Source organism: Protopterus annectens, chromosome 3.part0 (genome assembly GCF_019279795.1).
Source record: "Protopterus annectens isolate FY-2018-M chromosome 3.part0, PAN1.0, whole genome shotgun sequence".
Classification (NCBI taxonomy): Eukaryota; Metazoa; Chordata; order Ceratodontiformes; family Protopteridae; genus Protopterus; species Protopterus annectens.
The window spans coordinates 1,512,008,995-1,512,032,946 of NC_056731.1; the positions used below are offsets into that span (position 1 = coordinate 1,512,008,995).

At 39.5% G+C, this 23,952-nt stretch overlaps 1 protein-coding gene across 2 annotated transcripts in view; it reads right to left on the reverse strand.

Moving 5' to 3' along the window:
* The window catches only part of TMEM68 (transmembrane protein 68), a 704,547-nt gene that overhangs the window by 471,887 nt on the left and 208,708 nt on the right, over nucleotides 1-23,952 (reverse strand). For both annotated transcript variants that reach the window (XM_044065539.1, XM_044065541.1), the window contains exon 2: nucleotides 6,815-7,239. In XM_044065539.1, the coding sequence (XP_043921474.1) occupies nucleotides 6,815-7,142 (328 nt within the window). In that variant the 5' untranslated portion in view covers nucleotides 7,143-7,239. The remainder of the gene's footprint in view (nucleotides 1-6,814; nucleotides 7,240-23,952) is intronic.

Below are 23,952 nucleotides of genomic sequence, written 5' to 3' on the forward strand. Positions count from 1 at the left end.
GATTGTTGATGGATATACATATATTATATGTATGTGTAAGATAGTGTATAACTGGTGTCAGAGACATAGACTAAAACTAAATGCCAAGAAATGCATAATAGTATTCTTTGCAAAGTCATCCATCCCTGGTAACTATCTTGTTGACAACACACCCCTTACAGTTGACCCAGTAGTCAAGGACTTAGGGACACACATGGATATTAATCTAGCCTTTGCCTGTCATGTGTCTACAGTGGGGAGGAAATCATTCTATACTGCACAACTTATAAACAAAGGTATGGCATCCAAGTCCAAGGAAGTCATTGTTCCACTGTATTCGGCATTCATCAGAGCTGTCATGGAGTACAATGCCTCCTTTGGTACGTACCTAACCAGGCATATCCAACAATTGGAACACCTACAGAGGTTCATCACTAAAAGAATACAGGGTGTAAGTAAAATGTCCTATGCAGACTGCCTCAAGGCCCTATCCCTGTATTCTGTCTCCTACTGGCTTTTGAGAAGTGATCTATGCCTGGCATACAGGGCATTGTCAGACCCCACTCTGATATCCTCCTGCATATCCACAAAACAAACAGCACCAGAATTACCCATTCCAAAGACTTAAGCCTTGCCTGTGACATAAATAGGTCCTGCTGGAGAGATAGGTATGTATCCCAGAGCTATCGCATCTATAGAACAGGCTCCCCATCCATGTGAAGCAGAGTTCCTCCCTAATACAATTCAAGTGCAACTTGGACAATTAGATGGGAAACCAGATATTAATTCCTGGTTTGGCACCTATGTCTCTAATGAAACAGGTAATATGTAAATGGTTCATCTCCAAAACCCTGCTTACAGTTATCAAGGGTATCAGAACTTGTCAGAGATTTGGGATGCATGGCTAGGCTTAAAAAGGCCCTTGTGGTCTTAGCCTAGTAAACACCTACAAACCTATGAACATACATATATTTTACACATAAATGTTACATTAATGGCAGAAACATACCTAGGTCATCTGGCGGCCTGTGCTGACCCCCATGCCCAAACCATTGCCCCATTCAACTCAAAGATGAGTAGCAAAAGAAAAAGGTATTCTCAAAGTTGAAAACCCTTTTACTTCTGGAACTATAGCAAATGGCTTAGTGAAACTGTGGCAAATAGCTTATGACAGTTATTATTATTATATATTTATTGACCGGAAATCCACTGGGCTTGAGACCCATTTTCAGTGGAGGCCTGGGGAGAAAAACTCCAAGTTACATGAAAATCATTACATGAATTTGTAAGGAAACAAAATTATAATTATAAAGCAAGTAAAATAATACAGAAAACTATCTAAACAGCAAATATGTTGTGAAAAGGCACAATACAGTAACAATGGAACATTAGCATGTAGGAAAATTATACAGTTAGAAATATTTAACAATACAGCTCAATTTTTTGGGGGGAGGGAGTAGGAAAAGGGAAAGGTAGAATTAGAGAGTTAAACTTAAAGGTAAGACAGATACAGTTAGAACAGTATAGCTAGGTAGTGGAAATAAGTAGATTATAGGTGGTATATATTTAATGGTATTATTAAAAGTAGAAAGTGACAGAGAAGAGAAAATGTGTTAAGATGGTTGTATTGATGTGAGGACTACGATACTAAAGATTAGGGATAACTCATATGGTCTAACAGCATAACATATACATAAGTCTGTTTGCTACGTGAAACAGTTTTGCTAGATTAAGGAGGTTGCGGATATGTATTGGGGTGATCAGTGAGATGTTGTTTTAGTTTTCTTTTAAAGGAGATTAGGTTGTCTAATTCTGTAACTGATGATGGGAAGGTGTTCCACAGCTTAGTTATGGAATGAGAACAGAGGCAGCTACCTTTTCTTTTACTAGGTTTTGATACTTTAAGTAGGTGTTTGTTGTTAGAGCGTAGATTTTTGGATGGGACGTAAAGTTCAATTATATTTTTCAGGGAAGGCCAACACTCAGGTTTATAAACAAGTTTATGGCCAAAGGTAAGTTGTAGGTAATATGCAAATTCTAACCAGTTTAGTTCTTTAGTGGCCTGGCAATGGTGGGTGTGATTTGGTTGGGCTGGTGCGAATTTTGTAATCTTATAAAAACAGGACTGTAGTTTGTGTTGCAAAGAGTTTTGGAGATTGGTGAAGGTAGGAGACCCATACAATTAAGGTTGGAAGGAGAAGACTTTTTGAAAGTTTTATTCAGATGGATTTGTTTAAGTATTGTTTGGTTCTGTAAAGGTTGCCTAATTTGAAGCAAGTCTTTTTTTGAAGCAAGTCTTTTTTTTTGCGCTATTAATATGAAAGTCAAAGCTACGTTTGCTGTCAATACTAATTCCTAGCAGTTTGGCCTGATTTATTAACGCTATTGGGGTTTTGTTTATGGAGAATATAGTAAAGTCTGTGGGAACAGGTTTAAAGAGATTTATTAGGGTTAAGTAACAGCTGTGATTTATTCAGAGTTCTATGGATGTAAAGGCCTTTTGTGTTTACTTTTGATGGTCAGAGAAGTTATTGGAGGTACAGATTATAGTTGAATCATCTGCATATTGTATGGTAGTACAGTCAGAGGGAACGTTATTTAGGTCTTTTATAAAAATGTTGAATAGCAGGGTGTCCCAAGACTGACCTCTGGGGCACTATGTTATTTGGGAGAAAGCTAGAGAAGTTATTCAGCCATTTTATGGATTGCTGTCTGTTTTCCAAGTAACTAGTGAACCACATTAGGGTGGCATCAGAGCATCCCACTGAGTGGAGTTGCTGGATAAGTTTGATGTGGGAGACTGTGCCGAATGCTTTTGAGAGATCCAGTAACTGGACTAATGTAAGTAGGTGACTATCTAGGGCGTTATAGATGTAATTTGCGAAGGAAACTAGGGCAGTAATGGTATTGTGGGATGGTGGAAACCATGTTGTGAAGGGGATAGTAGGTTGTTGCTGGTTAGATATTCAACCAGTTGTTAGTGGATGCATTTTTTCCATTTTAGATAAAGGGGACAGTATGGAAATGGGTCTAAAATTAGATAGGTCATGAGGGTTTCCACCTTTATGAAGTGGGGTGACTGTGTGTTCTGCAAGTGCTTGGTTTACAAGGATACTTACTGGGAAACATATTAACTTAGCACTAATTTTGAGGTATTTTGGGGGGAGATTAGCAGCAGATAAGGAGCCTGGTTTCAATTTGCCAACAAATGTTTGTATTTGAGAGGTTGCTACAGGTTGGAAGTTAAAAGATGGTATGGAGCTGATACTGCTTTGAGGTATGATGGATGGGTTAATGGGGGTTGGGGTATTGCCTGCATTTACTAATGTAAGAATATCAATAAAGTTTTTATTAAATATGTCACTGATTTAAACTGGGCTTTTGTCTAGAAAAACAGAAGGGTTTTTGGTGCTGCAAGGATTTAGTAATGAGTTGACAGATTTCCAGAATAGTCTGGAATTATTACTGTGTGTGTTTATTTGTTGAGAGAAGTAAGTCTTTTTGTCCTGATTAATGGCCTGTTTTGCTTTGTTTCCAAATATTTTGAAGGTGGTTTTGTTGGGTGGGGTCTTATCTTTTCTCCATTTGTGCCATGCTCGGTCTCTATTAATCAGTAGTTGTTTGGTTGATTTAGATAGCCAAGGAGCATGGTTATGTTTAACTCTCTTTTTCTTATGGGGCCTATGGAGTTAAGGGTATCTAGGAAGACAGCATTGAAATAATATACTGCTTCATCTAAGGGAAGATATTTCATTGGGTTCCAGTTTAGTGTTTGTAATAGGTTGCAAAAGTAAGACTGGCAAAAATTGGCTAGATTTCTGGTATATTTGTATGAAAGAACTCTTGGAGTGGAAGTTGGCAGTCTGTGTATCAGGGCTGGTAAGTGGTCACTTAGGGTGTTGGGATTGGAGTAGTACTGTGGGTGGGATACTAATATCCAGTCTAGGGTAGATTCAGAGTGACTGTTGTGTGCGCTGGGGTTTTTATAATTGGTGTAAATTTGAACAGATTGATGGAGTTTGTGGAGTTGCTTTGTGTTAGTTTAAGCCAATTTATATCAGTATCACAGAGGATGATGGTTTCATTTGAGATGTAGTGGTTAGACCATGATAGGAAGTCTTCCAGTATTGGGATATTAGAACCTGGTGGAATATAGATGGTGGCAATAGATATTTCTTTATGGTTGCTGAAAAATAGTGATGCTAATAGGATTTCCATATTTGAAAGTGGGAATGATTTTTGGGTGGGATACTATGTTTAAGTGGTTACGATATATTAATGCCAGGCCTTACCCTTTCTTGTGAAGTCTATCTTTTCATAATATTTGATATCAAGGGGGTGTATACTGTGTAAGCCATACATGGAAGTCTGCTACTTTGTTGCAGATACTACATATGTTTAATGTCACAATGCAAAGTCTTTTGGTGTTTTCACCGAGAGTGATGTAGAGTTGTTAATATGTTGGGTGGGAGAGGATCCAGGATTTGGATGATCTCCACTTTGGCATAATAATGTGAAGACAGTGGTTTGGATTGTAGATGAAATGTAGTTTAAGTATGGAGTGTGCATATGAGATGTATAATTGTTTGATTTTAGGTATATTAAAATGCAGTTTGGTCTTGAAAGTGGTGGTGTTTCTGTGACTGAAGTGTGATGGTGAAATATCAGAGTAACTATTTTGGGATGAGTTATGGTATATGTATGCTGTAGTTTTTGTTGGAGTTAGTTGATGTAGTGTGGTGTGAGAAGTGAGGTGGTAGAGAATAAGTAGATTAAAGAAGGTTAGGGATGTTATTAATAGCAGTGTGTGCATGATGTGAGATGTAGGAGGGTTTTAGTTGTTCTGGGTGTGGTATGTAAAGAAGTCAGAGGGGCTTAGGGCCTATGACAAGGTTGGAAGGAGTGGCCTGTGATGTATAAAGTTAGAGACAGTGGGGCCAGGAGGGAATTATGGGCAGGGTAGAGGAACCTGAGGAGCTTGCTTGCCCCTGCAGGGCTGAGAGTGAAAACCATCAGTGGAGGCCTTAGGAAAGGTATGTGGTATCAAGCATTTAACTTTATCGAGTGGGGTTATCAACGATACACTTATGGAGGTGACTGTGCACTAAACCTAATTAATAGGGTTGGGTAGGTATTTTAATTAGTTTGCAGGAATTATTTAACTAGGCTAAATAAGGTACTGTAAAATATTTGTAGACTGAAATATAGGTAGGCAGAGCCATGTAGTTGTGACTATGAGGAATTTACTTTAACCAGATATTGACCGGTGTTTAGATTGGGGTCAATTTTGGGAGCCCTAACTGTCATGCACACCGTAGATTTAGAGGAAAAAATGCTCTAATATCTGATTATGTATACAACAGTATTCACCTATGTGAAAAGCTTGAAATTGTAGCCTTGTTGCTACTTTTCTTTTAGTGTGAGACCTGTGCCGTAACAAGTGAGCGGTCGAAATCTATTTTTGTTTATGTCCTGGAAAGGGGGGGGGGGCTTCAAGGAGAAAATTCCCTGTAATTACTTAGAAAAGACAAAACAGTAAGGTTATGAGCAGGGAAGAGGTAATACAGTAAAAGGTACAGAGAATACATAAGACAGATACATAGTATAAGAAACTGGTATTCAAGCAGAAATAATACTCAACAGAATGAAGTCGTATTTTAAGGTATATATAGATTCAGGTTGCACCCTAGCAGTACAATTCAGTAAGCATTAATCTTGTTTACACAAGCAAAGCTTATGGTAGCAATATGCAGTTTAAATAATAAACAGACCACTGATGCCACTGCTGTTCCTATGAAGCCCTTGTACTGGCTTAGGACTCACAAAGTGCATCTGTCTTAGTAAACACAGTTTTAGCAGAAAAGCAAACCAATAACTCAATTCTATGAATGTTATCAAGATGTATGTAAAAAAAACAAACAAAATGACTTCTGAATTAACTCCGCATCTCTATCAACAGAATTATTAGTTTGCAGCAAAGACAATAACATTAAAAAAGCACATTTAACAAAATTTTGCAATTGTTACACAAATAAAGTTTGTGAGGGTAGGTAAGCTTCATGCACATATTATAGTGAGAGAGGAGTATAAAAAGCTAGGTAACAAGTTAAGAAATGACAACATAAAATCACAAATTCAGTGCAGTAGAATATGTTTTATTAAGCTGCAGTTATTTAAGCTATGGACCAAGTCAGCTGTACTGTGCAGTATGCTTCTGAATAAAATCTTAATTAATACATGCCAAGGTGTACAAGTTTAACATCATTACTTCTGTAAGCAGCCTGAGCAAGAGAACTGCATATATCAATCGTCATAAAAATTAGCAGCTTGTTTAAATACACAGTAATGAGATATATTGCTTAGAGCGGCATAACTGTAGGCCACAGACACGTGTAATTAAATCTAAGGTATAGATAACACTGATACAGAGTATCAGGATTTTCGCAAAGTAGTACAATACATTTGGGGGAAAAAAGCAGTTTAAACACTCATAATGCACATGCGTGCACACAGAGACACAAGCGTACACACCCACCCACACTAAGCACTTCAGCCATGACCATAAAAGCAGTACTGGCAGAAATCTGGACATCATTCATGAAATAGCTACTGTATAATATTAGGAAAAAAAGTTTAAGAGTAGTGAAGCTTCTGGCCTTAAAGTATGCATCACACAAGAACAAGGACAAGGATTGCTCTTTTGTATAGAATTTATGCTATTCACACCAGTGTTGAATCTGAATGCCTAATTATTATGATGTTATTCAGTTTTCTGTAACCTTTTATAAGCTTCATATAGAAAAGTAGGTTACTATATAAAGAACTCAGAACTTACCATGCCAAATTTTTGCATGTCCATCCCACAGTGTTGCCACAGTTGTCCTTGCACCATCCCACAAGTTATGAGAATAAGCCACTTTCAGTTCATTCTTCCTTTTGTACACATGAAGCAAAAGGATGGAAAGATAGAGTAAGATAACAATAACCCATGGAAGTATAAATACGATTAGAAGTGGGGTGAAAACCCACAAAAGGTAATAAACATAATTCACGTAGCCCTCCAGGTTCTCCAGGCCTGTCCATTCTTCCAAAAGTTGGGCAAAGCATGCCAAGTAAGTCACACACTCTTGTCCCTTTAGACATGACTCATTTCCACAGGCCATATTTTATATCTTCATCATGCGTTTCACGTCTACAAACAGTGTCACAATCTTTCCGTCACTGCTGTAGATTCATAGATGTTCACACTGCCAAAATTAGCTGCAGAAGTTTAAAAAAAAAAAAGCAATTTTTACAAAAGACCCAGTATTGTGACATTAAACAATGAAAACATCATGTGGCTCACAGTTTTAACAGATGCAACAGGTATCTTGGCAATACTGTAAGTCAATAATAACATCCTAGACTTTCTGCTGATAGTATCGCTTTTTATAAATCACATGGAAAAAAATGTCAAAAAACGACACCACAGAATGCCAACAAGCAGAACAATGCAAGCTTTCCAGTGTTGACAAGGACATGGTACTGTCACATTGTGCAGGACTAAATAATGTAACACATAATGGCATTTTGGATTATTAAAGTAACAGAAAAGCAACATGTGACTGGAAGTGCACAGTATCATTAAAGAACAAGCATAAATGGCAGACTTAAAAGTGCCTTCTTAATGAGTTAGATACAGATAAGTGCAATATCTGCATTTCCATCAAACAATTTTGTCATAAGGATGTAAACTAGATGTCTCTCCAAAATGCATCAAAACTTCAGACTGAATGAATAAAAGACAATCAGATACAGTGCACCACCTCCTTCTTTAATGATGCAATTCACTGAATATCTGACTATGTGGCGAGTCAGAATATAACTTAATCTAGGAATAAACTTAGACGTAACAGGAAGTATAGTGACAGTTAATCTGCCTATCTGTTCATAGAGTTCCAAACTGCTCCTGTGAGAAAAGGAGGTTATCAAACCACAATCCTTTCCATTTATTAAAGCCCACTTGTCCTCCATGTGTGCATCTAGGTTTCTTCTGGGTGCTCCATTTTCCTCCCACATTTCAAGGACAGGCAGTAGGTGGACTGCACACTGTGAACTAGCCATAGGTGTGCATGTGTGGTATGGAAGAACAGTTGTGGCAGGGTTAGCCACCCAGAGGTGTGAACCTTTGCTCTATATATTTGTCACTGTTAAAGTGACACCCCGACCCAATCAATGTTCAAAAATGGGAAAAGGGTTTGTGGGTGGATGGATGAATCTCTTATAACAACTCCTCTCTGTACTTCTTTACTCCTTTTTAAGTGCAACCTGGATAACTGAATGGGAAACAGAAAATATACTGCTGGGATAACATAATTTTAGGTAGAACCCACAATCAGTGTAGAAATCCCAGGTGGTGGACTACTATGTGATCTCCTTCTGAACGGTTATGCCAATATGTTTACTACTACTACACTGAGCCTCCTGCTTCTAATGTTTAGTAAAAGTTTTTTAAATACTAAAATGTAGCCTACATACACAGAAATATTCCTACAATATGCCAAAGAAGTAGCTGCACTAGCAGAAATGGCCATAACAAGACCATGAACTTTATTGTAAACATCATAATAAAATGCAACACAACAGTCAAATCACTTTGACATTATTAATTTACTAACAGATAAGCAACTTTCTCATTCATGAAAAGAGCCAATTGCTGATCAGGCAAGTCTTTGTCTGGTATAATACCTCAGTTGTTAAGAGAGTATCCAAGGCATACAATACATATTCTTTTGTAGACTGACAGTTGTGGAAGCAATGGTAAAGAAAATGACTGATTAAGTTGAGAAACGACAGTGGCAACTTTTCTCATTAAAGAAGGATTGGTCTTTAAGGAGACCATGCTGTGAATTCCAGTAAAAGAATGCTTAAACAGCACAGTCTTTTTTGTGTCTTTCGGCTTTTCCCGGTTAGGGGTCGCCACAGCGGAACTCCGGTCCGCTAATGATTGGCAATAGATTTTTACGTGCTGGCTTGCCGGGCCTAATGCACAACCTTCAACGAAGGAAGGCCCATTCACACATGTCACCACACAGAAGATGCTCTGAGAATCGAACAGGCAACGTCTAACTGTGAGGCGACAATGCTACTGCAGCACCACCACAGCACAGTCTAATTTTCTGAAACTCCCTTGCCTAAAACCTGAGTACTACTAAGATAAGACTCTTTCAAGTAACATATACTTAAATTTGTAGGTCTAAAGGAAGCGATGCCAGTTTTATTAGCAGTACAAACCCCATGGTACAGATACTTGTTTCTGTGTGGTCTAAAATAAAGAAAACTTTTTTAGCGTCTTTTGCTACTTGTGAGAATAAAGGAATATAGGTTAGTGGCAGAAACATTCACCTTGTTTGTTTCAAGAGTAAGCTACATTAGTTTTAAATAGGAGACTGTAACACTCTAGTAGCTTTGAAACTGGGCAAGTTATAAACCTATACTTTATACTTCTCCTCACACTGAAAACCTCCAATTTTGAATACACAACTTCCAAGTATTGGGCTCTTTGGCTTCAGTAAGGACATAAACACATTAAACAGTAAATGTACAACTACTTGTAATTAAAATGCAGTCCTCCTGGATGAAAGACTTCAGGAAGTGAGTACTACCTTTCCCATGCAAATTTCAAAGTCTGTTGTAAGATACCCAAGAAGGGCTGAAGAAAGGAGATGCAACTCTTTGGACAGACCATGAGGATTTACCCACCAGAAACATTTTCTTATAAACTGACAAACACAAGGTGATACTTACAGGGGACATATTGCTTGATTCTGGATAGTTTTAGCAGACAGTGTTTCTTCATGTGTAACCTTGCATGGTCGACCATCAGGTTATAGTATGATATAACCCAGAGCCCTGATAAACTGTCTTGCAATGGTTGTGGTTATTAATCCCATCTGTGGTTCATAGGTTGGTACTAGGATACTGGCCCTAGGGCCTATACAAGCCTAGCCATAACAATTCCCTGGCTATTTCTTCCCACACTATTTACTTCCTAGACCCCGTCTAGCAGGGCGATTGACATAATCCCCACGGTGAATTTCCTTTCTCCCATCCAATCATCAAGGTTCCTTTTGAAGAGGGCCAAAGAGGCGCTCTGCTTGATATGTATGGGCAGTCTATTCCAGAGTCTGGGGAGTTTCTGGGTCAGGAACCTATTCCTCCAGCATGTTTTGTTTATTGTGATGACAAGGTTTAGATCCCTGGAGCGTGTGGCTCTGAGGGATTGTGACTTCTTTAAGTGTAGCATGTCCAACAGCTCTGGGTTTGACTTAGCCTTGTATGTTAAGCAGAGATCGGCTCTGAGTAGACGATATGCGAAAGAGTATAGCTGGAGTTTAAGGCGGTCAACATAGGGCACCTGCTTTAGGCCTGTGATTCTTTTAGTGAGGTATTTCTGCGGCCTTTCCAGTTGTTGCAGGTGTCTTGAGAGGTACATACCAAATGAGGCATTGTATTCTATAATGGCTCTAATGAGGGAGGAGTACAGTGGGACAATGACCTCCTTTTTTCTGGATGAAAAGCCCTTAGTGATGAGGTGTGCCACATAGGATTTCCTGACTGTTGTGGTGATGTGGTTATTGAAGGTGAGACCACTGTCCACCTGTGTCCCTAAGTCTCTTATCACACTTTCGGTGTTTAGTGTGCTGCCACCTATGTGGTAATTCACAGGTACATGTTTTTTTCCCAAAGGGGATAACTATACATTTCTTGGCATTGAGCTTGAGCCCATGGCTCTGGCACCAAGCATCTGTTTCTGTAAGGCCCTTTTGTACAGTATCCACATCATTTGGAGATTCAATAATGGCTCCCAGTTTGCAGTCATCTGCAAACTTTGTTAGCCAGAGTCCCTTAGTATTGGCCTGTACTTCAGAGAAGTAGATGCCAAACAAGAGTGGTCCCAGGACTGAACCCTGAGGTACTCCACTTGTCATTTGTCTGGAGATGGATTTGGAGTCAGCTACTTTTACAGTGTGGGTTCTGTCAGTAAGCCAGTTGGCAACCCATTAAGTGACATAGGGATTAATGCCCTGCTTATTAAGTTTATCTATGATTCCAGAGTGGGGGATGGTGTCAAAGGCCTTGACGAGGTCCAGATAGGCTGTGTGGACTGCCTTACCCTTGTCCATGGCTCTGGAGACTGATTTGAAGAAGTCAATTAGGTTCAGGAGACAAGATCGGCCCTTCACGAACCCAAACTGGGTGGGGTCCAGTGTTTGAAGGTTGCCCATGTCTTTGTTTATAAGTTCCATGATAATACATTCCATGGCCTTGCAGATCAGGCTCATCAGACTGCTGGGGCAGTAGTTCCAGGGATCCAAGGTGGATCCCCCCTTGTGCAGAGGGATAACGGTAGCGGTGCGCCACTCAGTGGGCATGGTGCCTGAGGTGATGCTATGAATAAACATGACACTTAGGTGAGGTGCCAGTTCATGTAGTACACAGCCCGGGATGTCATCTGGTCCCATGGATGCTGTATTCTTAGCTTTGGAGAGTGCATTTTTTAACTGTGTGGCCATTATTACCGGAATTTGGCAATCTTCTGGTATTGAGATGGGCCATTTAGGGGGTGAGAGGGGGGTGAAGTTGGCACTGAATCAGTCTGCCAGGATATTGGCAATATCCTTGGGATCAGTATATTTAATGCCATTCTGTTGTAGCTCAGAGCAGATCTGAGCATTGCCATTTAGATTCTTGACATAGTTATAGAATGCCTTGTGGTTGTCTTTGGAATCTTTGGCAATTTTATTTTCGTAACTAGCTTTGGAGTATTTTATGAGAGATCTCAGCTTCTTACTGAGGCTGGTAAGGGAGTTTTTTGCATCCTGGGATTTTCCTCTTTTTCTGCAACAGTTTCTTCCTTTTGTTGTAAAGTTTGTTTATGGCACGGGACCACCAGATTGGCTTCATTTTTTGGAGGAGAGCATCTTGGTTCTATTTGGGAAGGCACCCTGCATGGGTGTCATGAAGTTTGTCACTTCTGACTTGAGTAGCATGAAGTTGGCTTTGTAGAAGTTTTTTATGGAGGTTTCCTTACTGGGGGTGGGGGTGGGTGTGGGATGTAGATGTTAAGAGTGATTAGCTTATGATCTGACCTGCCCAACGAGAGGGTGACCATAGGTGTGGAGTATTGATTTCCCATGTTGGTAATGATCAGGTCTAGGATATTGGAGCCCTGGGTGGGACAATGGATTAGTTGATCCAGGGCATTGGAATTCATGAATTTCAAGAACGGTTGGGCAAAGGTGTTGGTACACAAGAAGTTTTCCCAGTTAATGGCAGGGTAGTTAAAGTCACCCAGTATTAGGGCGTTTGGTTGTATCTTAATATTTTCCAGTATGTTTAGAAAGGTGTAGTGAGAATCTTGGTGCATGGTGGGGGATCTGTAGCAAGGTACAATTTGGATTGCAGTCTTACCTAGTGTTAGTTGCACCTGGAGAATTTCAGACGCATTGTGTTGGGCAACTAGCCTGGTGGTGTGAATATCCTTGGTGAATATGGACACTCCTTCACCTTTAGTGTTTCGATCTTGGTTTGGTGGCCAAAAAGTGTGGTAAGAGTTGTAGCCTGGTATTGCAGGGGTGCTCTCTGGAGCCTTGAACCAGGTCTCAGTTACTGCACAGATATCGATGTTCTCCATTTTTAGGAGTGCCTCGAGAGAGTGCATTTTGAGGTTTAGACTTCTAGCATTGAGTAGCATTACCTTCAGATTTTGCATGCTTGCACCTGTTGCGGTGGTGGTTTTGTCCTTTGAACTTTGCCTAAAAAAGGCACTATAGGGGTGGCAAGAGCTTTAGCCAGTAACCTGAATCTCAGGGGCGACAGGTGCAGACCATCTCTGGCAAAGCATCGTGGTCTGTCGATCATGTCATTCCAGGCAGACAAATACTGGATCCCCTTTGAATGACACCAAAAGCTTAGCCAATTGTTGAAGTCAATCATTTTGTCCTTAAATTGTGGTATCATTCTGGGCGAAGGCAGGATGGTACTCAGTGCTACGGTCTTACCTGCCTGGGCCACATGATCCGAGAGCTCTTTCATGTCTCTTTTCACGCAGTCCAGGGAGGTACATCTCAAGTCATTCACTCCAACATGGACAATGACAGAGTCATATTTGTACTTGTTGTGGAGTGACTGGAGTGCATGTGTTATGTGGCGGATCCTGGCACCCGACAGGCAGCTAATTGTAATTTTCTCCTTGTTCAGCCTGGTGAGTGGGACATCAGTGTGCCTGACTATAGAGTCACCTATGACTAATGTGTTAGGTACATTGTCTTGCCTTAGGGGCTGTTGCTGGGTGGCACACTGGTGTTGTGAGCTATGTGACACTTTGGTTGTGATTGGTGTTTGGTTGAGTTTCAGCTTCAGAGGTCCTTGTTGCTTGGGCAGGTTACAGTTAAGGGCCTCCGCATATGTGGGTTTAGAAGGGCTATGTGTTGCTTGAGATGTACTGCGGGTGTTGACCTTCTCCTCTTGACTGTCTAGCACAATCATGGGTGGAGAGAGCTTTGCTTCCAGTTTGGCTATGTAAGTGCATCTCTCACAGTTTGTAGTGTTGGGTGGTAGGAGGAGAGGGTTGTCTGTGTACATGAGACAATTGCTGCATTGCCCTAGTATGCCCAGATTCACCAGGTGGACAGGAGAAATCACCGGAAGCTGACCCTTGGACATGCCTGGTTTTAGTTCTTTTTTTTGTAAAGCACAAGAGCCGTTTCCCCTTACCTTAGCAAGCTACTTTGCCATTATAGGCTGTTTAGTGCCTATGATTAATTTCTCCTTATTAGCAAGGAGAGTTGAGTGCCTGTATCAGTTTAAGGCTTCCTAGTGCTTTCCAGCAGGTATTAGAGCAGGTGCTAGTCACAGGGATGCTTAAAGGTAAGATGAAAAAAAAAAGTTTATCCTAAACACTGCAGTGTGCACTAGAGAAGTTAGATGCGAAAGTAGGTAACTTGTTTTACCTGTCTACAAGTTAAGTTTTAGAGGGGAGTCACTATTTTTAAAATAGCAAGCTAGATGGAAATGGGGTGGTCACTTTTGTATTCTAGTACTATTTAAAATAATAAGTGAGAAGATCACTGAAAAACTAATCTGTAAAAACAAAACAAAAACTCCAGCAAAGCTAGAACTTCCACTGAGTGATCTCACAAACCTCTTGTATCAGAGGCACATGGGATATATGCAAATGACCCTTATGAACATCAGGTGTAATGTAATTTTGCATATATCCCATGTGTCTCTGATACAACAGGTTTGGGAGGTCACTCAGTGGAAGTTCTAGCTTTGCTGGAGTTTTCGTTTTGTTTTTACTATTCTGGTACTATGGAATGCAGTAGAATGGCCAACACATTTAAATAGTTGAAGGGGAGTGATTTCACAAATTTGTGCTTACACACGCCAGTGAAAGCAGAGAGAAAATGAGATATATGGTCGACTTAACATAACAGGCAGGCAACTAGAAAGACAGTGGTTATAAGAACAGAATAGTAACAGGGTGCGCGGGTAGGAAAAAAAATTGCCTGACTCACAAGAGACAGAGCTGTGGTCTCTTTTGAAGTTTTAATATGCAGTTAAAAGCAGACTACAAGTAAAACACAAGGTAAAGAAAACAAATCATAGTATTCAAAATATAAAAAGGCAATAAAGTAATACAAAATACAACAAATAAAAAGCAAACTAACATTTCCTTCACAGCAAAGTGTAGCAGAGTCTGGGTGAGCCTTTGCTAGTAAAGACGTTCTGAAACCTTGATTATGAATTGAGGAAGAAGCTTCATTTCAGCTAAATTCAGAAATGTTCCTTAAAGGGTCACAATCTGTTGTGGGAAAATGAGTGATTTGCTGTACTTTATTTTACTGATTTGCTAACCAGTTGAGCCCAATGGGCATGTGTCCCTTTTCAGGAGTGACACATGAGCACTGTCTGGTCAAGTAACATACTCAGTGTCACACAACAGGGAAATGTAGGTGGAAAGAATCAAACCATGTACCCTTGACTACAGGAAGCAACTTATTAACAGCCCAGAATGCACTATCAAGCAGTCATCAAATAAGGGAAAATGCATCTTCGGTGTCCTTTAATCTGTAAAGAAATGAAATAAACAATTACTCAGAAATGAAGATACTTTCTTAGAGATGACCTGATTTGAATGTGCAGGTTGTCCAAGCCAGCGACATCTCACTTTTACCTCCTCCCATCAAGCCAGCAGTGGTTATCCATTTCTATCCTCTCGGTATGAACTCTCCACTGCCTGTGCCATTAACCAAAAGCCGGTCATCTGGGACACAGTAATTCGTAAAGAATTTAAATAAAAAATTACTCAAAAATAAAGACACTTTCTTTGAAATGACTTGAGTTGAATGTTCAAGTAGTCCAAGCCAGAGACACCTTCCTGGTTGGGCAAGCCAGCAGTGGTTATCCACTCCTATCCTCCTTGATATGATCCCTTCATTGTATGTGCCTTTACCAGAAAGTTGGTCATCTGGGTCACAGTAAGGTTATTCCATGCCCACCACAGGACTGTATGGCTTTCTCACTTCTTTAATGGTTGAGAAGGCTTTTCAAGCTTGTAAATTTCTTCTTAATTAAGTATGGCTGTAGACCTTTTAGCTATCTTAATTTGCTTGCTTTACTAAAGTTACTGCAATGCTTGAAGGAATAAAAATTGCATTTGGTCCCCAGTACCCACTATTTTAACTAGAACAATACAGATTTAACAGACCTTAACTGGGAAGACAATACCCTCAAAGCTTACACACACTGGAATAAGATCTGAGGAAAGAATATTTTTCAATGAGGAAAAAAAGGTAGACACAAGATCCAATGGCCTACGATGTACTCACCAAGCAAGAAAAGTAGCTCACTGACTCAAAGTTTCAAGACTGGGAAAACATTTGGCCTAAACAAATGCCAGTGTTTCTTATACAGCAGCCAGACAGCAAAAGACATATGGAAAACATGGGAACTGGGAATAACAGATTACCTGCTGACATCCAGATGTAACAATTTACTGTGTAGCGACCTCCCTACTGAAGAAAGGCTCCCATTATGCTTCAGACATCTCTTGATTTTTGTATTTTTTGTTATGTGGCATTTTGGTCATGCAAAAACACAATGTTGGTTCCGAGCTCCAGGACTGATTCTTACAAGAAAAAATTTGGACAGGACTACATTATTAATAACATACATTCCTTCTAATCATGATTGGTAAGACACTAACAGTAAGGACAGTCAAGCTGACTGTAGCACCAGATCTAGATTTATAAATAAAATAACGCAATTTGTTTTAATTTTAGAAAATGTAGCCACTTTCAGCATTCACACTGCATTGTTAAGTTTACTTCAGAAATCAAACAGCAACTCACAACTTCTAGTTAGGATTGTTAAAGAGCTATTTTACAGCACTGACCATAAAACATATACATTACATGTGGAACAGGAAAATAATGCAATGGCCTTAATACCTTATGCACGTCAAAATTACAGAACCCTTTAGCCATAACTAATGGAGGGAAATATAAGAACACTAGGGAAACAATGAAATTTAATTTCATTTTGCTGTTAATTGCGTATGCAAAGTGGTCCACAGTGCCTTTTCAGCCGTGACCTGGGACAGAAAGACAAGTGTAAACACATGGAAAGTGTAGTGAAGCCAGTAAGTTAGCACATCTTTTGACAGCAGAAGGAAACTGGAATACTAAGAAAAAACCCACAGATACACAGGGAACACGTGCAAATTCCAAATGAAGAAAAACTAAGTTAGGACTAAGGCCCAGACCTTGAAACTATGAGGCAGACGGCTTAACCACTTAGGCACCATGCAGCCTTGAAACAATGCAGTGAATCAAACAGCTCCCTACTGAAATGTCGGTACTCAAAAGCCAAGTGCCCACAAGATGAAAAAAAAGGACTGAAAACACAACAGAATTTAGAAAATTGTTCTTCTGCTTTAGACTTCTTTTTGGGGGGCAAGCCCGTCCTGTACCCAGTGAACATACTATCTCCAAGATTGCCACACCTCAGAGAAAAGGGAATATTCTGAGAAATAGCATAGTACACTTAGTATACGTTAAGTCGGATCATTTGGACATTCAGTCTTGGGACTCGCTCTAGCAGGTCCCAACATTTCAAATGGTTACCAGCTTGGACACATCTTATAATCATGAACTTCAGAACCTGCAAATCATGACCACTATATGACAAACACAAGAAAGCATATAAAGGCTACATACATACACATACTGCAAACTGTTTATGATGCATGAACATCAGCTTAGGTCATCATAACAGAGAACTAAGGAGCTACCATAAATATTTATCAACACATGTATGTTTAACGAGTATTATATTTTGGAATGTATCTCTTACCATTAAGTGTTAGAGTGTCGATCTTTTGTGGAAAGTGCATAAAATCCTAAGCACTATACCATTATAAATGTAAAGGGAAAAGGAAAAAAAAAAAAAACAGAAATGAGGAAGACCAGTACAGATGGTACACAGTCAGAGGCAGGTGGATCCTTTCCATATTAAGTTTTACTACACCAATGAAGAAATATGTAGGAAGCAGCACCAAAACCACAATGAAAAAATATATAAAAAACAATGATCATCGTCAGCAAGGACTGCAAGAGATTTTTAAGAAAAAGAGCCTAATAATGCCTTTGCCTTGCTGCAGAAGTAAGTTTTAATTAGCCTCAATCATAGATCAAGAGATATGTAGAAAATACATGGGGAGAGGTCAGTGTCAGAGTATGTAACTGATGGAAGAGTGGGGTGGTTTAATAAGAGCTTAGTACTACAAAGAAATGTAATAAAGCTTTTTCTAAACAAAAAAGCTGAAAAAAGTTATTTTGCAGTGTTCTAGATTTTGTTTCTGCATTTTCAGCTACAGTGTCTTCTGCGTGGAGATATGCGTGAATGGGAGTACCTTCGTCGAAGGTTGTGCGTCAGGGCTGGCAACTCGGCATGTAAAAATCAAATGCCAATCATTAGCGGACCAGAGTTCCGCTGTGGTGACCCCTAACCGGGAAAAGCCGAAAGACAACAACTTTTGTTAAAAAGGCTACGCAGTGCAAAAAATCTGTTGTTAAGATGGACATCTCTGCACTGCTTTGGGAAATGCTGTCAGTTTGAGACTACTAATTGTGGGTGCTTATATAATCTCTGACAAATCGTGTTTTAAGTTGCTTGTACTCTTGTTACTTTTGATGAAACCTTTGGAAATTTTTGTTTTAAATGCAGAAGAGAGTTTATATGTTTGACAGGTTTTTTTTGACTGGCAGTTTGGAAAGTAACACTTAAAATGAAGAGAAGAGGCATCGAACGACCAGCCTACTGAAGCCAAGGTGCATCACCCAAAGAAAGAGAGCTCTTGAAATCTATGCTGGGACTTTCATAATGGGAATGTTAACATCTGCCTTTCTGCTGCCTGAGGTTTAACCTATCTGGAAGTGTCTGATGGTCAGACTCACAGGTACGAAAATACAGATAAGTAAGAAATTGAGGTACTTGGCTGATACTTAAAATATAAGTATAGGGAGTATCAACAAACATGTTCCCTGTATGAACACAGAATTATATGAGCCTGCAACATAATGGATGTGGTAAGAACGCTGACAAAAAGAGAAAAGGTGGCGAATTCCAGAATTCAAACTTGCACAAAACAGTGATCTCTGCACATCACACACACTGCTTCAAATGTAAGGCTGCACAGGGATGCTCTCTTTCCATTTTGTTAATTGCTTTATACTTTGAGCTGTTGGCAAAGAAAATGAGGAACTCAGGAATTCAAGGAAATAACTGGTATGATAATCAAGAAAAGTTAGCTTTATTTGCAGATGATGTGATTATGTACTTGAAAAATCCAGAAAAGAACATTTCAGTGTTGTGAAATATTCTGAGGCAGTTCCATGTTTTTTCATGATACAAAATCAAGAAAAAGCAAGGGCTACAGCAGTAAACTATGTACCCACATATGAATTGGTTCAGAAATACCCTTATCTATGGAAACATGACACAATGAAGTATTTAGGTATATGGATTAAAACGGACTATTATGGTAGCTAATAATATGTGACAAGAGACTTTACAAAAGGTAATACAAAAACAGATATTGGAAGCCCTTTGTTATGAATATGGATAATAATACACATGCAGTGAAAATGCTTCCAATCTCTTTAGTTTTATATACAGATCAGGTATATTTTATCAACCAGAGAAGGTGTGGACCATATCTAAAAGAGCTGCAGAAATGTATTTGGTAAGGGAAGAAGGCAAGAGTTAGGATGGATTGGTTGTTTCTCCCCAGAACATGGTAGTTTAGTACTACTATAGCAATAACCCACGCCTGGGTGTGGGTAATGCGGGATTTACCCACGGTTGGCGTGGTTTGTTCCCGAGGGCGAAGCCCGAGGGACCAAACAAAGAAAACCGTGGGTAAATCCCGCATTACCCACACCCAGAAGTGGGTTATTGCTATTATACTACGACATTATTTAAGAAAAGAAATACTTTTCTTAAATAATGGCATTGTATAATGCCTCTTTGCTGCCCTTCTGCAGCTGTCTGGTATCCGCGGCAGTTCTGATGTACTGCGCATGCCTACGCAGTACATCAGAGCTGTGGCCAAAAGCAAGGAGAAAGCAAGATCTCCATTGCTTTTTACTGTTTTGCTATGTTAAATGGGTTTAACATAGCGAGACAGCTTTAAAATAAGCAACGGAGATCTCCGTTGCTTATTTTAAAGCTGTCTCATTATGTTAAACCCATTTAACATAGCGAGACAGGTTTAAAAAAAAAGCAACGGAGAAAGCAAGATCTCCATTGCTTTTTACACACTGTGTCGCTATGTTACAGGAGTTTAACATAGCGAGACAGCTTTAAAAAAAGCAACGGAGATCTCCGTTGCTTTTTTTAAACCTGTGTCGCTATGTTAAACTCTTTTAACATAGCGAGACAGTGTTTTAAAAAAAGACTTATACTAATGGAAAAAGTCCGGGCGACCAGACCTTTTTCCATTAGTATAAGTCAATTTACAACTTGCACGCTGGCCAATCAGCATGCACGTTTTGGAATATTAATGGGGGGTCATGGTATAATAGATTTTAAAGGGATACTTTACAGAGATATATACAGTTAAGGCTGATGTACATAACACAAGCTCAGGGATACCAAAGAGGGAAGGCATGATAATGAAATGCAGGAAGGTGTTCAAAAATAAGGTGAGAACAGGAGTTTGGATGCAAGTACTTAAAAAGAAAAAAACAACAATCATACAGAATATTATATTTATTTACTAAAAAAAAAATATTCTAAAAACTAAGCCAACGTGGGAATAGAGAAAGGAGATTTTCCCATTAGGGATGACTGCAGGCAGGAGCACAGAAAATATGTAGGTTGATGGATAAAATTAGCAAATAATCCAAGGTATTGGAAGCAAATAACTATACAGGGAAAGGTAATACTGAGGGATGAGGTCAAGCGGAACTCTGGACTACAGATTATAGACTATCTTCCATACATGGGCCTGACAGCAGAGAACAGGCAAAAAGAATGGGAAAGTGGGGTGTAAAGTGAAAAAAAAACCCAGCTCTGGTTGAGATTTTAGTTGAGTCTACAACAGAAGCTGTTAAAAAGGGGTAATTTGTAGGATATTTAAAACGCTGCATGATAACTGCAAACATCAATCAGAAGAGGTTAGGAATGACTGGGAAGAGACAACGGAAAAGCAATATACAAAGCAACAATGAAAGAACTTCTGTATGTTCCTCCCCTCCAACCCACACCTTCAACTACTAATCTCCCCACTGCCTTCTCTTTTTCTCCTGTACCTACCTCCAACATAAAAAAACTCTTAACTAAACTTAAACCCACCAAATTAGCAGCAGACAACCTCCCAAGTGAATACCTACAAATCGCAGCTGATGCTCTGGCCTACCCAGTAACCATCTTGATTAACCGATCTCTGTCAGAAAGTTATGTTCCCACACTGTGGAAAGTATTACATATAATTCCCCTCCACAAAGGCAGACCCTCCACAGAATTAACCAATTACCGCCCCATAGATATTCTCTCTCCACTCTCCAAAATACTTGAGAGATGCATACACTCTCAGGTCTCAGACTACTTCCTTACTAACAACCTCCTTTCCAATACTCAGCATGGTTTCCAACCAAACCATAGCACCACCACTGCCTTACTCTCCTTTACTAACACTATGCTTCAGCAAAAAACAATGGCCATCTCTCCTCTGCTACTTTCCTAGACCTATCTAAAGCATTTGACATGGTCCCACACAAACAACTTATCTCTGTCCTCAATAACCTATCCTTCTCACAATCAGTCACCAACTGGTTTCAGAGTTACCTGTCTGACCGCCAACAATCCGTTGTGTGGCATAATGGCATATCTCCCCAACTACCTGTCTCCATAGGGGTTCCCCAAGGATCCATCCTTGGACCCCTACTCTTCTCTATTTTCACAAATAATCTAGCCTCTGCCACCACACATGGCACACTCATACAATACGCAGATGACTCGACCATCATCTGCTCAGCCCAGTTCCTACCCAAACTGCAAAAAGTCACACAGGAAGCATTTTCCTCTGTTGAAACTTGGTTATCCGATGCCCAATTAATACTCAACCCAAACAAAACTAAACTACTCATCTTCCAACCCACCAAACATACTCAAAATAACTCTCACTTTAACATCACAGCAAAAGACAACACCACTACATACCCAAATGAACACACCAAATTGCTAGGAGTGGAAATAGACTAACTAAAATTTGACATTCACATATCCATGACCATAAAGAAAGTCCACAAAAAACTAGGAGCGTTATACAGAAATAAGCATCTTCTCACCAAAGCAGCAAAGATTTCAATAGCAAATTCCCACCTTATCTCCACCCTAGTTTATGCCTCTCCAATATATACCAACCTAAGGCAATGTGATCTAAACAAGCTAGAGACCTGCTACAACAAAATTGCCAAATTCGCCACAGGGGCATCCTACGGTAGTCACCACTGTCTCTCACTTGCTGAACTGGGCTGGCTTGAACTCCCTCACCTCCTTCAATGGTATCAACTTTCACTTGCCCACAAACTAGTAAACCATCCACTAAATGTCCCATCCCTCCAGAAACTACTCCAACCCTATCGCACCACCAGACCACTAAGATCCAGCAACAAAAATCACTTGCAGATCACTAAAGCCAATAACTCTGCTGGTGAAGCACTATTCTCTTGCACCATAGCCAAATTATGGAACTCCCTCCCACCCACAATTACCTCCGTACCATCATGCACCCACTTCAAAACTTTACTAAAAGCACACCTAAAAACACGCTGGCTATGCCCTTGCAACTCCCACTCTAATATCACCCACCCCATCCAACCACTACCTTTCTTTCCACTCCACTAACTACCTTGATTATAGCAAGCTCAGATGCTCATAACCCTAGTACTTATACAGCAGGAACTTCTTATTTTAACATTTGTTAATGCCTGTTATGTACTTCACAGATAAAGATTCTAGTTGTCTACTGATGTACTATGTTCTTCATCTGTAAATATGTTGTAAGTAATTGTTATGTAAATTGTTAATTGCTATGTAATCCAATGTAACTGCTGTCTGTTTATTTTAACTGTGGAGCTTTTCTCCCCGGGCCTCTGCTGAAAATGGACCTACATCCAGTCGGACACTCACAGTCAACAAATATAAATAAATAAATAAATAAATAAATAAATAAATAAATAAAGTGTGCAACAAAGTTCAGGAGGTTTAAGATTTTTGCATGAAAATATTTACATAGATATTTTTATACCCCAATCAGACTTTGGCAAATGTTTCCTCAGCATAGCTCTCAACTGTCCAGATTTTTGCTTCATATTTCTGGTCCGTTCCTCATAAAATTTTTGGTTTTCTGACAAATCACTGAGGATTAAGGTCACTAAATAATGACAGATATTTGAGTTTCAGACTTTGTATCCTTCATAGAATGCATGCTAACCCAAACAACTGCTATTCTAGAAACTTTCTAAGTTTATAAGAGCAATATTTAAACTCTGTCCCTGCTTTTAGGCATTTGTCTCCCAGTTATTTTAGGTTTTGTCCAGATTTCTTGCACTATCAGGTATGTAATCCTCAGGTAGACAGCAACTACTGAAGGTCGATAGGAAAGAAACAGGGTCATAAGTTAGTACTAGACTAACTGCTCTTTTGGGCAATTGTATGCCTAGCCAATTATCCCATGTGAGAATAAAACCCTGTACCTTGTGTCTGTAAGGTAAATGCTAACCTCCCCACAAATAAAAGTGAGAATCAAACAGTGTACCTTGTGTTTGTGAGGTAAACACTTTAACCATTATACTAACCGCCTAATGTTTTTTGGGGGGGAAATGTAGTGAGCTTGTAGCTTCTTGAAAATTCCCTACTTTGTCAAAGATTTTGGTGGAGCAAGTGTTTGTAACTAAGGAAATTATTCTTTTGGGCTGGGAAATAAGATCTGAATTCCCTAGATGCAGTAAGGCCTTGCTAAGGTTAATGTTACAGGTTGTCAAAAAAAGCACTTAGAAAAAGTAAATCAAAATCTATACTAGCTGTAATTAAAATATTGAATACTGTAACGGACATAAAAGAATCGAGGGTGGGATCTTTAGAAAAGGGAATGAACAAATGACATAGAAATAAATGTAATATGTGGAAACAATGCATGCAGTATAATGTACATGAGAAGGAGTGAAATTTAAGGGAAGGCAGGGTTTAAGCAATTTATGTAATGCTGGAGTGAATGATTATTTACTTATTTATTTATGTATTTAACATCCGTTTAACAGGAAAATCCAATATAGAATGAGCCAATTTTCAGCAGAGGCCCGGGGAGAAATCTTTGTAACGTGGGAGGAAACCAGAGCACCCTGAAGAAACCCACACAAA